The 18,121-nt window shown below is 43.7% G+C and overlaps 2 protein-coding genes across 2 annotated transcripts in view; one reads left to right on the top strand and one right to left on the bottom strand.

Moving 5' to 3' along the window:
• Positions 1 to 1,304, top strand: part of map4k3b (mitogen-activated protein kinase kinase kinase kinase 3b) — a 124,811-nt gene extending 123,507 nt beyond the window's left edge. Inside the window, exon 25 of the mRNA XM_039738992.1 lies at positions 1,204 to 1,304. Within this exon, the coding sequence (XP_039594926.1) occupies positions 1,204 to 1,304 (101 nt within the window). The remainder of the gene's footprint in view (positions 1 to 1,203) is intronic.
• Positions 1,305 to 4,441: 3,137 nt separating this feature from the next.
• LOC120516983 (retinol dehydrogenase 13-like) lies at positions 4,442 to 15,558 on the bottom strand. The gene is made up of 5 exons (XM_039739026.1): positions 15,413 to 15,558; positions 14,853 to 14,971; positions 12,011 to 12,166; positions 8,745 to 8,849; positions 4,442 to 4,753 (listed from the first exon to the last, which is right to left on the bottom strand). The coding sequence occupies exons 1-5, from the start codon at positions 15,475 to 15,477 to the stop codon at positions 4,467 to 4,469; spliced, it is 732 nt and encodes a 243-aa protein (XP_039594960.1). The 5' UTR covers positions 15,478 to 15,558; the 3' UTR covers positions 4,442 to 4,466.
• Positions 15,559 to 18,121: the final 2,563 nt, after the last annotated feature.

The raw sequence follows: 18,121 nt of genomic DNA, 5'->3' as shown, positions 1-18,121 counted from the left end.
ATTCTTGGGGTTGGATATTCCAACAAGACAATGACCCAAAACACAGTTTGAAATCTACAAAGACATTCATGCACAGGGAGAAGTCCAATGTTCTGGAACGGCCATCACAGTCCCCTGACTTGAATATCATCGAAAATCTCTGGGATGATTTGAAGCAGGCTGTCCATCAAATTGAACTGAACTGGAGAGATTTTGTATGAAGAACAGTCAGAAATACCAACATCCAGAGTCCAGACACTCCTCACAGGCTATAGGAGGACAGCGTCTAGAGGCTCAAAGGAGCAAAAGGAGGCTCAGCTAAGTACTGATGTCATATCTCTGTTGGGGTGCCCACATTTATTCACCTGTCTAATTTTGTTATGATGCATATTTTCTGTTGATCCAATAAATTTAATGTCACTGCTGAAATCCTACTGTGTCCATAAGGCATGTCAGATATTAAAAGGAAGTTGCTACTTTGAAAGCTCAGCCAATGAGAAACAAAAATCCAAAGAATTAAGAGTGGCTCCCAAACTTTTTCATATGACTGTATTTTCAGTGTCTGACGACCTTGTGAACCAGTTAACGCTTACTGGACTCTTAATAATTTGACATGCAGGCCCTGAGCAGTAACGATTAGTACAAATCTAAAGTTTACGGTACACACACACACAATGAAATGCAAGGTGGTATTAACTCTTTGAGAGCTAATTATTTTTTGTTTTCCGTTTTGGTCCAAGGTTGAGTATTCTTTCCAAAAAAGCAGACAAAACAATGGTTTGACACATAAATCAGCATATTTAGTTATGATTAATGTCGCTGTGTTTTATGCTCCATGAGCCTCTACACTATGTGAATTCACATAGCTGTTAAGTAACATAGTCCGTCAAGGTAGGTTATGCTAATCGCGTGGCTAGTAATCTGTAGTGCCCACTACCAAGCGGTGCCATTTGGTGAAGTCCCAGCTTGCCTCCCATTGATCTATGTCTGGACAGTCCTCCCATGTGAACGCTGATGTAGGCGCGTCAGCTACGTGAATGTGTTCAGCACCATGACCATCTGGGGACCGATTAGCTGATGCAGGTACCTCGCTTTTGTTTTCGATTTCCAGATCACTTGCATGAAAACTCGAGTCTGAGAAGTTATAGTTCGATTCAGCAATAATATGCAAAATGTTGGCCGCAGAGTATTTTGCTTTCCGCATTCACTTTGGTCTCTTGCCAGATGTCAATGCCATTTTAGACGTTGCTTATGCTACTCACATATGCACAGAGATCAAAGGTCAAATCAATGAAGCCATCTTTCCTTCTACCAAAGAGAGTTGAACTATAACATATCGGAGAGTTCTGTTGGCGTTTACAGCTGATCACCGCTCTCTACCCCATCAACATCTCCCTTCACCTGACAAAAGTGGACTCACCCCTCCAAAGAGTTAACACACAAGGTCTTTAAACATAATTTTAACCACTAACGGCACACTGCATGAATACACGTGACTTCTAGTTTTCCTCCTCTTTCTCTGTACGTTTATCATTCGTTTGCTCAGAGTGTGATGCGCTTGCCGCTTCCTAAGCAGCTCTTCTTGTCTCCATCCTAGCGGCCCACTTCTTCTCTTCTTCCGTCTGCATCTTTTCGTGTTAAAACTGATTAAGTTTAAGTTAAGTTTTTGTGTTGCAATTACTTAGTACGTTTTCATTCATTTTTCACTTAAGCTGGCTCTTAAATCATTCTTGAGGCAGATTGAAGACTTGAGAGATGAAGCGGTAGGGGAAGTGACGCCGAAGGTGGTAGGGAATGAGAATGGCGTCCAGACACATGGGCCACACGGCCACCCTGCTGGCCGCTGCCGAGAGTTGATTCTACAATAAACTAAAATAAAAAGAGGAATAACCTTGAAGGTCAATCGTCACCCTGAAAACAGATAGTAGACGTCATGTAGTATACGAGTACCACATTTCAGGTCAATAGTTAAAAACAATTTGCAAGCTACAGGTGATTTAACGTCCGGGACAGACAAACGGACAGCCACGGTAGCGTAGGATGTAAGAAGATGAGTGATTTGGCCGTTTTCTTCATGATACAGGGTTATTGGAATTCACTTTACATGATGTTTAAGTACCAGTTACATATTTTTTTTTAAGAAGTACAAGGAGTTCTCAGAACCAAATTGATGGCTTGTTAATTGTGATCATTTTCTAGGTTTTTCAGAACCTGTACTATTCTGATCATTGGTTGCTGTCATTATTTATAGTATGGCATAGTTCTCTATTGGTCTTGCACTGTATTTTGTATATGTTGTACCGCAATCCTGGGGAGCATGACTTCATGTCACTGTATGCTGCAATATGGTGTATGAATAGTATGACAGTAAAGCCACTTGACTTGGCCTGTCCCACCTGTGGTTATGGAGATCGTAGGGTATTTACTCCACGGCATTCCACAGAAGGCGAGTGGGAACAACACTACATGAGAGTTCAGGTCATGCAATCCAAACTGCCTTAAAGAGCAATAAAGTTTACCTCTGCACTGTGCTGCCATTTTATCACGATAGACAGACAGACAGATAGATAGGTAGATAGGAAAGGAGCTATATATCTACCTATCTAACAGACAGACAGAATTGAAAGGCACTATATAATACATATAGATGTGAAAGGTCTATATGATTGATAGATATGAAGGGCACTATATAACAGACAGATAGATAGAATTGAAAGGCACTATACAATAGATAGATACAGTGGGTACGGAAAGTATTCAGACCCTCTTCAATTTTTCACTCTTTGCTATATTGCATCCATTTGCTAAAATCATTTAAATTATTTTTTTGCCTCATTAATGTACACACAGCACCCCATATTGAAAGACAAAAAAAAAAGAATTTTTGAAATTGTTGCAGATTTATTAAAAAGAAAAACTGAAATCTCACCTGGTCCTAAGTATTCAGACCCTTTGCTGTGACACTCATATATTTAACTCCGGTGCTTTCCATTTCTTCTGCTCATCCTTGAGATCACCTTCATTTGAGTCCAGCTGTGTTTGATTCTACTGATTGGACTTGATTAGGAAAGCCACCCACCTGTCTGTCTATATAAGACCTCACAGCTCACAATGCATGTCGGAGCAAATGAGAATCAGGAGGTCAAAGGAACTGCCTGAAGAGCTCAGAGACAGAATTGTGGCAAGGCACAGATCTGGCCAAGGTTACAAAAAAATTTCTGCTGCACTTAAGGTTCCCAAGAGCACAGTGGCCTCCATAATCCTTAAATGGAAGACGTTTGGGACGACCAGAACCCTTCCTAGAGCTGGCCGTCCGGCCAAGCTGTGCTACCGGGGAGATGAGCCTTGGTGAGAGGTAAAGAAGAACCCAAAGATCACTTTGGCTGAGCTCCAGAGATGCAGTCAGGAGATGGGAGAAAGTTGTAGAAAGTCAACCATCACTGCAGCCCTCCACCAGTCAGGGCTTTATGGCAGAGTGGCCTGTCGGAAGCCTCTCCTCAGTGCAAGACACATGACAGTCCGCATGGAGTTTGCTAAAAGAACCCTGAAGGACTCTGAGGTGGTGAGAAATAAGATTCTCTGGTCTGATGAGACCAAGATAGAACATTTTGGCCTTAATTCTAAGCGGTATGCGTGGAGACAACCAGGCACTGCTCATCACTTGTCAGTGAAGCATGGCGGTGGTAGCATCATGCTGTGGGGGTGTTTCTCAACTGCAGGGACAGGACGACTGGTTGCAATCGAGGGTAAGATGAATGCGGCCAAGTAAAGGGATATCCTGGACAAAAACCTCCTCCAGAGTGCTAAGGACCTCAGACTGAGCCGAAGGTTTACCTTCCAACAAGACAATGACCCTAAGCACACAGCTAAAATAACGAAGGAGTGGCTTCACAACAACTCTGTGACTGTTCTTGAATGGCCCAGCCAGAGCCCCCCAATTGAGCATCTCTGGAGAGACCTAAAATGGCTGTCCACCAACGTTTACCATCCAACCTGACAGAACTGGAGAGGATCTGCAAGGAGGAATGGCAGAGGATCCCCACATCCAGGTGTGAAAAACTTGTTGCATTTTTCCCCAAGAAGACTCCTGGCTGTATGAGCTCAAAAGGGGGCTTCTACTAAATACTGAGCAAAGGGTCTGAATACTTAGGACCAGGTGATATTTCAGTTTGTCTTTTTAATAAATCTGCAACAATTTCAAAAATTCTTTTTGTCTGTCAATATGGGGTGCTGTGTGTACATTAATGAGGAAAAAATTAATTTAAATGATTTTAGCAAATGGCTGCAATATAACAAAGAGTGAAAAATTGAAGGGGGTCTGAATACTTTCTGTACCCACTGTAGATAGAATTGAAAGGCACTACATAATAGATATAGATGTGAAAGGTCTATATGATAGATTGATTGATCGATAGATATGAAAGGCACTATATGACAGACAGATAGATGTGAAGGGCACTATACAACAGATATAGTTAGAAAGAACTTTATTTGTCCCCAGGTGTAAATTTGGCTTTTAAAAAGGATACTCGCACACCCCCTGGGTTCAGTTTTACTTTACCTTGTAGCCGTCTGGCCAGCTCTTTTGTGAACATCACGTTGGCAAGTTTGCTTTGACAGTAAGCAGCTTTCGTGTCGTACTTTTTCCTTTCCCAATTCAAATCCTCCAAATCTATCTGTCCTGCTAGATGAACCAGCGAGGAGACGTTTATGATGCGGCTTGGTGCTGAACTCTTCATCTTATCAAGCAAGAGGTTGGTTAACAGGAAATGGCCTGTGAAACAAAATAATGAAGTTTTAAGTTTAGTTTAACTTACAAACAACACTGTATGAAAGAGAAAAACGAACCAAACAAAACTGAGGACCTGAGGTGGGTCTTGACAAGTTTCCATTCTGTAGAAAATGGATAGGAGGGTGGGTGGATGGATTGTCTGTTTGACAACCGTTTATTGTAAGTACAGTAGCTGCCTTTCTGCATATGTTGAAGACCATTTTAGTGATTTGGACCGTGTTATGACCGTTGGTGCCAGGCGGGTTGATCTGAGTATTTCTTCAACTGCAGACCCTCCTGAGATTTTCAGGCACAACAGTCTTGAAAGTTTACTCAGATCGGCGTGACAGCTGTGTGGACAGAAACACCTTCTCACATGCAATGGAAAAACCAACCTACTGCCATTTTCCAAATTTTTAAAATTTTTGGAGTTACAAGGTCTTTTCTGCTGTTATAAAGGTATGTCTCCATTCCAGTCATAGCATGATGGGAGAAGCTGGCATGAACACAGTATTACAGTACATTACATACTGCAAGACACAACCCTAGCGACTCCACTGACCAATGAGGAAAGAGTGCCTACCAATGGAAACATCGGATTACAATCACGTGATTTAAATGGCAGGTGTTGTCGATTCATAAAAAAAAAAAACAATATGTGTATGTGAAGCTCAGGAAAAATGAAATCTCGAGATTGCTAATTATAAGGGCGACATGATTATCTCAATTTGCCAAAAACTTGACAGATGTGACATACCGGGTTAGTCCATAGTTGGTGAGCCTCCCCAGGTCCTTTCACAGGCAGCAGCAGCGATCACGGTTGCAGTGCACTGCAGTCTAGGTTCTACCTCTTATCATTGTTCAGTGGCACTCCTCCCTGGCGAACATTGCCGTACGAATCAGCAATCGGCTATATGAACCTGTACAGCACCATGACTGCCTGTGGACCAGTCAATTGAAGCTGGAACCTCGCATTCGTTTTCGATCACTTGTATCAAAATCGGAGTCCGACAAGTCATAGTCCAGTTCAGAGATATTAGGCAAAACATCGTCCACACAGTAGTTTGCTTTATGCAATCACTTTGATCTCTTGCCAGCTGTCAGTGCCATTTTGTGCCTTGCTACTCACACGAGTGCAAGAAATCTCGGTCAAACCAATGAAGTTCACTTTCCTTCAAACAACGAGAGTCCAACTAAAACATAACAGTTGGTTTTGTCACTGTTTTACAGTCGATTGCCATCGTCAACTCCTCCTTTTGACAAAAGTCGACATCGGCCCCAAAAGAGTTAAGCACAATATTTTAAACATGCCATGTAACCAATGCAACAGTAATAAACACCACCCTGTGGCAGGTGTGGACACTAGGTGGCACCGTTTACACCCAACAGACAGACGGACACTCAGGACACCAGGTAAAAGCACTAAGAAGCTGTTTTTATTCCTTTCCTTCCTTAAACTGCGCCTCCCAGCACCACAGCCCCACTAAATGGGCAAGTAATAATCACCAAGCACAATATTCTCTCTCCGTTTCTCCTCCACACCTCCCAGCAAGCTTTGTCCACCTTCACCCAACACTGGCTCTCTTGCCGGGTTCACAGCAGTCCTTTATATAGTCCTTGACCCGGAAGTGCTTCTGTTCTTCCTCCCATGTGACTTGCCAGCACTTCTGGGTCAGATGGAGAATTCCAGGTCTTTAATCAGCCTGGACGTCGCGAGGACGGAAAGGAAGCATGACTCCCCAGATCCTTTCACAGCACCCCCTGGCGGCATTCGAGTGGGCAGAGAAACCGAACTCCAAGTCCCAGGATGCCCCGGGGGAATCTGGGGCACCGCTACACTTCAGGGGAGCTGCCATCTAGCGTTTTGAGGGAGGCAGTGTCCAAAAGTAGCTGCCTTCCCTCATGCTTCCATTTCAGGGGCGTGCCAGCCGTCTCTCACAGGTTAATTTATAACCTTTCTATTGCTGTTAAAGCAAACAATAAGGAACCAAAAAAACAAAACAAAACAAACTTATGCTTTCCAGAGTTAGAATAACAGCAAGATCTGCTAACCGTGCAGCAACAGCATGGCGTCTAACGCTTTCTCTAAAGCCGAATGAAGTGCTGTGCTGGGTATGCAAGGTGCCGCAGTCGCACTCAGTCTGAATGTGCTGCTGTACCCCTTTGCGATTGTAATCAGAATATAAGTTTAATATGTCACTGTGCTCTGTGCAAATATTTTAAATCTGCTTGTCTTTTATTTCCACTCACACGTACAGCTGAGCAAGATTTAGTACAGGGGCCCAGCATTTTAAGACGAGACAAGTTAAGGACAAACTGCGAAATGGGCAACGTGTCAGAGTCAGCATGACATTGGATCTTCTTTTCCTTGTTTGGAATGGCATGATTCACCGAAGTGGGGGCCTGCACATGGATAAAGAGTATAAAGCCTGGGAACATTGCCCGGCCCACCTTTGATGCTGACGGATGGATGGGAGATACCATCATCCAATCCGGAAAATCCTTCCAACGCAGTGATGAAAATGGCAGACTCTACACATCGGGCCCCCACTTCGGTGCTGGGCTTGTCATGGCTTCCTCGTCAGTTATGCAGCGTAAACCGTCGTTAAGAAAGCTAAGTTACTTCACCTGTGTGAACTTTTACCGCTGGATCACTACGGGGGGGTATCGCCTTTTTCTATTATATCTAAATAGTTTCGGGTTATGTTACACGCCGCAATTACAAAAGAACTTATTCCAACAAGGGAGCTAGCGCCCCCTGCTAGATAGACTGGGGAAACTCATTGTTCCTCAATTTGATTTGATATTTCAAGGGGGAAAGCTTGTGTGATATAATTGAACTGAAGAAATCTCTTATAAAAGGAGTAGTACCAGCCCATCACACAAGCTCATCAGAAAAAATCAGAGGGAACATTGGCCATGAGTATGAATGGGCACATCGGGCCCCCACTCCTGAACTGGCTTCTTGCCATTGGCTTCCTTCGTCTGTTATGCAGCGTAAGCCATCATTAAAGAAAGCCAAGTTATTTCTCCTATGTGATTTCTTACCACTGTATCACTAAGGGAGAGGTATCGCCTTTTTATATTATATCTATATAGTTTCGGATAATGTAACACGCTGCAATTACAAAAGGACTTATTCCAACAAGGGCGGCACGGTGGCGCAATGGTAGTGCTGCTGCCACACAGTAAGGAAACCCAGGTTCGCTTCCCGGGTCCTCCCTGCGTGGAGTTTGCATGTTCTCCCCGTGTCTGTGTGGGTTTCCTCCCAAAGTCCAAAGACAGGCTGGTTAGCTGTATCGGCAATCCTAAATTGTCCCTAGTATGTGCCTGTGTGTGTGTGTGCCCTGCCCGGGGTTTGTTCCTGCCCTGTGCTGGCTGGGATTGGCTCCAGCAGACCCCCGTGACCCTGTGTTAGGATATAGTGGGTTGGAGCTAGCGCCCCCCTACTGGATACAGTGATGGACTGGCGTCCCCTCCAGGGTTTGTTCCCGCCTTGCGCCCTAAGCTAACTGCAATAGGCCTCAGCACCCTCTATGACGCTGTTCAAGCAGAACTTCACCAGGCTTAAATATTTGCTTCTTTTGTCACGTTGATTCTGTTAGCATGCAAGCACAGGAGATAAAGCTCTCTTATTGCTTTCAAGTGTTGAATATTTCATCAAGTTGGTTTACATCTGCTTGATTTATTCTTAACCTCTCACAGCCACAAAGTCACTTTAATGACCGCATTACTTCATTCTTTCATCACATCAGATGTTGATCAGCCTTTACTGTACACTGCAGTCCTTTCCAGTAAAGCCCTTCACACGATCAACTTCCCACCAACAATGATAATACCAAAGAACTGACTTCTGGGGGGAGGCGGAGGTTCCAAAGCTGGTTTTGGTATTTTTTTGTGGCTTCACATTAAAAATCTCAAAGACGTGTCTGATGCAGCAAGCGACAGCCATCAAAGAGAATCAACTACTAGAAATCCCTGTGCCCCAGTTTACCTAAGTGATTAACTCCGAACTGCATCTCAAAGCCATCTTCAGTGGTCCAGTGAGGGCACCTCATTACTCCTGCATTATTGATCAGTATGTCCACACGCTTCTCTTCTGCAGAAGAAAAATAAATGCAAGTGAAAAAAAAACCAAACAGATGACAAGCCACCTTTAAAACCAAATGTACTAGAGCAGGGGTGGGCGATGTCGGTCCTGGAGGGCCGCAATTTTTTCATTCCAACCCAATTACTTAATTAGAAACCAATCCTCGCCAGTCTCGCACCTTATTTAATGTTATGGCTTGCTAGCCTGTAAGGTTCTTATATCGTAGATTTTTTCCTTTGTAAGGATGTCATCCAAATGATTTAAAGCTTAAAACGTTTGATTTTCAGTCTGTCACATTTTTCTTTTGAGTGTTTTATTAAATCAAACCGTGAGTGATGAACCCACAGAGATATAAATAAAAAAACAAGTTAGATGGAGAACTGCTGGCTGCTTCGTCATTTACATCTTATTGCTAATAAGGAGCCATTAAAACAGTGAATGCAGCTCTTTAAGATTGAAATGAGCAATTAAGGGTGGGGAACCTTAACAAACAAGACCACTAAAATGAAGCATCAAAATGTCACTTAAACAATAATTGATTTCTCATAGGGGCGGCACGGTGGCGCAGTGGTAGCGCTGCTGCCTCGCAGTTAGGAGACCCTTAAGGGTTCGCTTCCTGGGTCCTCCCTGTGTGGAGTTTGCATGTTCTCCCCGTGTCTGCGTGGGTTTCCTCCCACAATCCAAAGACATGCAGGTTAGGTGGATTGGCGATTCTAAATTGGCCCTAGTGTGTGCTTGGTGTGTGGGTGTGTTTGTGTGTGTCCTGCGGTGGGTTGGCACCCTGCCTTGTGTTGGCTGGGATTGGCTCCAGCAGACCCCCGTGACCCTGTGTTCGGATTCAGCGGGTTAGAAAACGGATGGATGATTTCTCATAAAGAAACTGGGTTGGAACAAAAACCTACTGCCACTGTGGCTCTCCAGGACCGACATTGCCCACCCCTGTACTAGACCACAGTACAGTACAGTAGCAATTCACAAGCAGCAAGCGTGGAAGAAAAATTAGACTTGGGGGTTCATATTTTGTGGACCACCAAGGGCACCTACAGCTGCCCTCACCCAACACAGATGGGCAGAGAAACAAGTTGCCACACAACACACGATGCATACAGGGCAAAGTAAAACACCAACACGAACACGCAGTCCCTTCCTTCCTCCTTCTCTCCCAGGTAGCTTCGTCCACCTCCTCCTGATTTTGGGGTAGTGGCTGCTGGCCCCTTTTATAGGACGCCCGGAAGTGCTCCAGATACTCCCAGACCTTCCTCCGGCAGCACTTCCAGATGTGACAGAAATGCTGCAGCCCAGGGCTCAGGAACTGTCCAGGTGCTTCTAAGGAACTTCTAAGCCCCGCTGTGAGCCAGGTGGGTCACCCTCTCATGTTCCAAGGAAGGTATTGTCCTGAAAACGTTTTATTTATTAAGCACTTTGAAAAAAAAGTCAAGGCTGACCAAAGTGCTGTACAATAAAAACCAACATATAAGACACACAATAACCAAAGGGTAAAAGAAACAGAAACACATAAGAGCTGAAAAGTACACAGATAGTCAATATCTCACATGGGGTCAAAGGCCAGGGAGTCAAAATGTGTTTTAAATAAGATTTAAAGAGAGCAAGAGAAGGAGCCTGCCTAATGTGCAATGGCAAATCGTTCCAGAGTTTTGGAGTTGCAACTGGAAAAGCCCCATCGCCGGGTCCTTCCATCACAGGGGGCATCCCGGCCGAGCAAGGGCTCCGCCCGTCTGCCACAATACAGTGATCCCCGCTATATCGCAGTTCAGCTATCGCACCCCTGCTACATCACGGATTTATTAATATTATTACTACTAGGGGGCTTCGCTCGCCCACCCCCTGGTTTGGTTTACCGGATAAACAATGTAAAGAGATTATTTATTTTCATGGGAATTGTTACATATGCATTATTTTAATTTTTTGTAAAAACAGTATTTGTCCTTTATTTCCTGCCCCGGGTGTGGTTAAATCTTTCTTGCGGGACTTACGACGCTGCTCGCATTGTGAAGGAGGTTCTGAACGCACGCTAAAGAGATGTGATCGGTTCAGCTGCTGTCTTGCTGGCCAGCTAGCTGTGTGTTCTGCTTGTCGCGCTTTGCGTCAATCACTTAAAAGCCTGTACAGCAGCTGTCCTTTTGCCACTTCGCGTCTCTGCCGCTAGTGTTCTGAGGGGGGTGAGGGCTGAACGCACGCTAAGGAGACGCGCTCAGATCATCTGCTGGCTTGCTGCAGTGTTCTGCTTGTCGTTGTTTTAAGAGCTGGGAACACCTGAAGTGTGTCTGCCAAAAGCATCCCAACAACTGCGAGGTTAGATGTCAGTGAACTTGTTTTAAATTGTTTGTATGTAGGGTGTGACGTGCAAAAGTCATCCTTTTTTTTTTTTTGGCTTCCTAAGGTTGTAATGTCAAGTCTCGCGTGTCGTCAAAGTGTCTCTCCGAGATGATCTGGTCTCGATCACTTCGCTCAACCCTCCCACTGGAGGCGCGCTACCCTCCTGCCACTTCGCGTATCTCCCGCTCACGTTGTGAAGGGGGGAGCTGAACGCACGCCAAGGGGAAGCAGACGGATCGGCTACTGGCTTTGTGCTGCTTCTGCCAAGATGCGTGTTCTGCTCGTCGCTCTGCGCGTCAATCATTTAAAAGCCTGTACAGCAGCTGTCCTTCTGTCTCACTGCTGGGACATCAAATTGTCTTCCGAGAAGATCAAGCCTCGTCTCCCTGCCATAATATTTTTATAATAAAGAGATGTTACTCACATCCTTAGCCCGCCATCCACATATCATGTGTTTACAAAGTCTGTTTTAATAAGTCTACATTTGTTTAAAGCATGCGGGAGGGGTACTTTAAGGCTTAAACTATTCAAAAAAATGTTTATTTATATGGTCTTTCTATATTGTGGATTTTCACCTATCGCTGATGGGTCTGGAATGTGGGGATCACTGTGGTTTATTTTGGTGTGCTTTTCTTATTAAAACTATAGCATCCATCTTCGAGGGAGCATTAAAGGGTTGATAAGCGTCAGAAACGTGTTTAGGCAGATCAGGAAACCAAATAAAGGGTCAAATGAACAACAAAGAACAAGAAGGGTCTGCACACAAATGAATAATATCTTTTCATACAGCTACTATTTATTTTTCACGAGTTAAAAAAAAAAATTCTCCTCACCTTCATTAATTTTCTTCGCAAAATTTGTAATCGATTTCATGGAAGCGAGGTCAAGATGCCTGGCAAAGACGTTATGATTCAAAGTGTCTCGCCTGATTTCTTTAGCAGCCGCTTCACACTTCTCCATATCTCGGCACCCCATGATAATATGTCCTCCTGTTGTACAAATGGGATGATGTATGACAAGGATAAAAGAAACAAAAAACAGTTTTATTAAAATGGGCCGACACTGCTAAAACGAAACAATCATAATGGAAACAGTCTGGGTACAAGGCTGGGCGTGTGTCAAAACAGGAAAAGCGTAGTGCAGGAAAAGTGACATTTAAATGCCGTGCATTACATTTTATTACTTATTAATCAGTCAGTCAGTCAGTCATTGTCCAACCTGCTATATCCTAACACAGGGTCACGGTGGTCCGCTGGAGCCAACACAGGGCGCAAGGCAGGAACAAATCCCGGGCAGGGCGCCAGCCCACTGCAGATTACTTATTATTAATCCCGATTATTTGGCGGACACCTTTATCCAAGAACACTTATAACATGTCAGTTTTGTTTTTTCCAGTTGGAGCACAGCCAGGTGACGTGACCTGCTCTCGGTCACACGGTGTCGGTAGTCAGATATGAACCCACACCTTCAGGGTTTGCCATCTAAAGCCTTAATCACTACGTCACACTGCCTGCGTGTAATGTAATTCTTACCAAAAAACAAAGCACATTAATGAAAGCTGCACGTCATGTTGAATATGCCAACAAATGCCAACCTCCAGTGTGGCAATACACAACCTTTTGTGAATGAAACAAGATTCTTGAACATCTGATTCATTGATGCTGTGTGTGCAGTAAAATGATAAACCACTACGCTCAGCCCAGCCGAATTGTTATGTGTAGGTGTGCCATGCTGTAGCCTCCCACCATTTCACAGATCCGTAGTCTCTCTAGAGCACTCGTTGTGTGAGCTTCGTTCGTCTCGCATCTTGTTCGTTTGCTACTTGCGCTGTGAGCACTCTTTGTTTCTGTGAAAAAAAAAAAAACGGCTCCTAAAAAGCAATTAAGTGTTCAAAGCAATCCCTCAAAGGCGAAGAGGAGGCGTAGAGTGCTGTTTCTGGACAAGAACCACATAGTGGTCAAGAGCACCAAATGATACCGAAGAAAAGTCTGAAGCGTCTGCACCTCCTTCGGCGGCAGAAGAAGGCAAACCTACCTTGCTCTGTTCACACCACATTCTACACCGTCGAGGGCGTTCTGAGCAGATGTATCACCAGATGTCTCTGACAGCAACGTCCCATAACGGGTAGTGCACACTGCAGTAAAGGTCACTGGGTCCTCTCTGCCCTCCATTAAAAACATCTTTGTAAAGTGATGCATTCACAAAGCCTACAGCTTTGATGAGGACCACTCCCACCCCTGCAGCGGTCTCTTTGTTCCACTTCCATCAGACAGAAGGTACTATAGCATCTGAACCTGATCTGGTAGGTTCTGCAAAAGGTTCTGTCTCTTGGTGATCTGAACTCTGTGCTGCCCTCCCCACCCTCAGATCTGCTCCTAGTAGCTTATTTATATCCAGTGCCTTTGTTACACTGTTGCTTTTTATGATTAGCTCTTGTTCCGATTCATTTATTACTATCTATTCACTTGCCTGTCATTAGATATGTATTTATTTCGTTAGGTTTCTACACTCTTTTGGGGCTCCTCCCCAACACGCCAAAGAGCGTCCCAAAGTGCAATCGCCACGTCTATGGAAGATACCCAGTTGGTTAGCAGGGCAACCGCGGATTCCCACCGCTGTGGCAGCTCAACTCAAAAACAAATCCGAAAAGATTGCGGTCCCGTTATGAGCACCTGCCATCGATGGGTGATGCAAGGAACATTATAACTGCAGGGAACAGGATTACTTGGGCACTACCCTGACCACGACCCTGCCCGACTGCTGCGTCCGTGTGTAGCGGAGTGTCAGATCCCACTACAATAAATAACTGTGCTGTCCCTGTCTTGAGCTGAATAAAGTTGGTTTTGCTAAAGTACTGAGGCTCAGCCTTGTGCTTTGAGGTGCAAGACAGGGACTCGCACATCACACTTTATACTGTAGTGTAGTTCTTTAACCGTCTTGTACTTGTCCTGGGGAATGTTATATATGGTGCCTGACAATGGATGGCATGACAATAAAGCCACTTGACAAATAATACGGGAGGATATGTGTTGGTTATATGCAAGTACAACGCCATTTTAAATAAGGGACTTGAGCACATGGGAATTTTGGTATCCTGGAACTAATTGACATCCGTGGCAGAGCGACGAGCGCCGAGCAGACTCCTGCCAGTCATGGAGAATCCATTGCATCCACTGAACAGGATCATCTCCAGACAGAGGAGCAGCTTCAGAGACAGACTGCTGTCACCGTCCTGCTACACTGACAGACTGAGGAGACCCCACACTATGTGACTCCCGGGGGGGAAAACGTTAACATTATACAAAGTTATTGTCTGTTATACCTGCATTGTTATCACTCTTTAATTTAATATTGTTATTATCAGTATGCTGCTGCTGGAGTATATGAATTTCCCCTTGGGGATTAATAAAGTATCCATCTATCTATCTATCTGATGTGGATAGTGAGGGATGACGGTCCTGCAGCAGGCTACTCACTGTACCCCCAAAGTTCTACCTATTAGTATTCAGCAAAGGATCTCCCAGGGCATCTCAAACAAGCATCCCTTTCCCAGAGTCGAGTTACACTTAACGTAAACGTCACGGGCAAACTGTCACTACTGTCATAAAGGTCAAGCCTTGGTTCAACAGAAAGGCAGGCCATGAAAGAGTGGCGTGCCACCCCAGATGGGTTTACCTCTCCTGGCCAGTTCCCAGGCCGTTTCTTTTCCAATGCCAGCGTTTGCTCCTGTGATAACCACGGTTTTTCCAGTGATCTTGGCTTTACTGGGACAAGTGCCACCTGTTGCATAATCCCTGGGAAATAAACAAAAGGGTGAAATTCTTGGCGATCAAATTCTTAAGCGATTTTAGAGTCCAGTTTCATAAATACACTTAATGAAGCAGAGATAACCTTTGTTAACAGCTAACCAGCAACAAAGATGAAAAGAACCCCAAGCCAGGAGGCCAGCATTTGCTTGTATTCATTCTTCTCTTCCGGATTCCTTCTTTATTGTCTACTCACCTTTACATGCCATACATTGCTACATATTCATTTACAAGGTCCTACATTAAACAATCCCTACTTTCAAACTTAACAGAGACCACTTTTTTTCGCCACTGCATATCATTTAACGGACACGGCTCACGCAAAACTCCACGCACTTATCAGCATTTCAGGTTCTGATTTCACGCGGGGCATCGTGACTTTCTAACATCTGTCACCTCTCACAAAGATAATAGTAACCCGACACTCACTTGACCAAAACGGCAGCACCCACCGTCGTACCCACGACAGAAAACGTTAATAAATATTTATTCATGTCTGCAATGGGTTCATTTAACCAATGCCGCCTCAATCACCCACGAGCAGCCCGCGTCCGGTGGGTGGAGTTTACGGTGTGTTTGACATTGAAGCTGGGCGGGCGCCGAGGTCACGTGCTTCCTGTAGGTGGGATTTTTCAAATGATTGACGTTAAAGCTTGGTATTTTTGTCGAAGAGCGTGTGCTTCTTAGAGGCGGGGATAACACGATGATTGACATCGAACTCCAAGCAGCTGCGCTCGGACTGTTTCTTAAACTCGGGGCTTTCTGAATGCTTGACTTTGCAACTTTTACTCCAAAAAGCAAGAAATAAATAAAATAAAAAGGTGAAGTATGCAACTGTACAATACTAGGAATATACATGAGAAAAAAAGCTTTAGATACAAAAACAGAACCTTAGTCTGTATTGCTTGACCTTGAAAAAAATGAGAAATTACAGTTGGTAATTTGTATTTCATTCATGCACGAGTCACTTTCTCCATTCGTCCATCATTTAATACAGAGCAGAGTCACGGTTAGCATTTGAAGCAATGCTATTTGAAGCAATGACATTTGAAAGGAATGCTGTCCTGGACGGGATGACAAATCCTTGTCCTTTTACACTCATAATGAGTTTTAGTTTTATACGAATGGTGTATTTTTATGTAAATGAGTTAAGTACCCTTAACTTAACAAAGAGCTTATTAAATAACTAAAAATACAAAAGGAGCACAAGGGGAGAGACCTACTGTACGTGGACAGGAGAAAACACGCAGTGTCTGGCTGAGGATCTAAACCCAGTCCTCCAAATCTAAGAGGCAGCTAAATAAAAACTGCTGAACTAACAACAAAACCAAATATGCTTTTCAAAAAAAATTAAAGTTACTTATAATTCTAAATTGCATTAGGATACATGTGCACCATGTGAAAAAGTATGTACACCCCATGGAAATGGTTAATGTTTTCAACCTATTTGAAAAGGCAAACAGGGCCTAATAGATTAAGGTGATCTACTTGAATAAATACAATACAATACAATACAGTTTATTTTTGTGTAGCCCAAAATCACACAGGAAGTGCCGCAATGGGCTTTAACAGGCCCTGCCTTTTGACAGCCCCCCAGCCTTGACTCTCTGAGAAGACAAGGAAAACTCCCAAAAAAACCTTGTAGGGAAAAATGGAAGAAACCTCGGGAAAGGCAGTTCAAAGAGAGACCCCTTTCCAGGTAGGTTGGGCGTGCAGTGGGTGTCACAATACAATACAATACAATATATAGAACAGAACAATTCCTTAAGACAGCATAATAAAAATTTTAGAATTACGGTTTAACAGTAGATGATATGACATAATTAGGTTTGGAAATACACAAGGAAATATTGGCTTTTCATAATTTACTCAACATAAAATATGAATAAATGTAATGGTCAACTGTGAAAAAGTAAGTGCATCCTTTGCCTCAAAAGCCGGTACCTTCCAATTTTTCATAAAATGACTTCTGATAGATAGGTGTTTGACATGACTGCCCACCAGTCTCTCACATCAGCTCGGTGACATTTGTGACCAGTCCTCCATGCCAGATCCCTTCAGCTACAAGATGTTTGTGGCCTTTCTTGCCTGTTCTTCCCATTTCAAATCCCCCCACAACATTTTAGTTGGATTCAAATCAGAACTTTGATCAGGCCACTTCATAATCCTCCATTTTTTCTTCTTGAGCCATTCCTTGGTGGATTTGCTAGTGTGCTTCGGAGCATTAGTGTGATGAAAAGTCCATTTCGGATTCCACTTCAACTTCCAGACAGATGACCTCATATTCTTTTCAAGGCACTACAGATAGATAGATAGATAGATAGATAGATAGATAGATAGATAGATAGATAGATAGATAGATATAGATGATAAGGCACTATATGATAGATAGATAGATAGATAGATAGATAGATAGATAGATAGATAGATAGAGTGAAAGGCACTATATAATTAATAGATAGATAGATATATAGATAGATATATAGATACACAAATTATGGTCTGAATACACGGCAGAATAAATAAAAAGGAGGAGGCCCTCCAGATCCTCTGGGCATAAGGCAGATAATTAACAAAAGTAAAATTGACATAAATGGAGGGCTCAAGAAAGAACAAAATGACATAAAACAAGATTTTGTACTCCAGCCAGGTGAAGAACTCTGGCTAATACATAACAGCACCACACGCCTCAGTTACTGATGCCCATTTCTTTAAAGTTCTGCAAAAAGGAGTAACGTTGATGCCTCGCATCCCATTAGGAAGTGGACCCCGGGGGCCGGCTGATGTCGGCTGCACAACTCCGTTGTCCGTCTGCTCATTTTTGCTGAGGACACCCCTATTGGTTTAACCTTTATTATAAGAGTGTAATTTCCTACATAAAATATGGTTCAAAAAGGAGCAACAAAATAAATATTTCGTATAAACACAATGAAAAGTACATTTTTAGAAACGTTACATTATTTTTTTTCTAATGCTGTAAACCATAGTTGGACAGAACAGACGGTAAAAATAATACCGTTGGGTCCGCCGAGCCGCCGATGGCGCTGCAGTTCCGCCTGTCTCTGCTCTTGCCCTTCAACCCGGATTTGTGTCTGCGCGGTGCAGCAAGGCGGGGAGAGGCTGCGAGCAACGTCGAAG

The sequence above is a fragment of the Polypterus senegalus genome, chromosome 16, assembly GCF_016835505.1.
Source record: "Polypterus senegalus isolate Bchr_013 chromosome 16, ASM1683550v1, whole genome shotgun sequence".
In the NCBI taxonomy this organism is placed as follows: domain Eukaryota; kingdom Metazoa; phylum Chordata; class Cladistia; order Polypteriformes; family Polypteridae; genus Polypterus; species Polypterus senegalus.
Note: the sequence above shows the minus strand (reverse complement) of the source record. Positions and strands in the feature narration are given on the sequence as shown.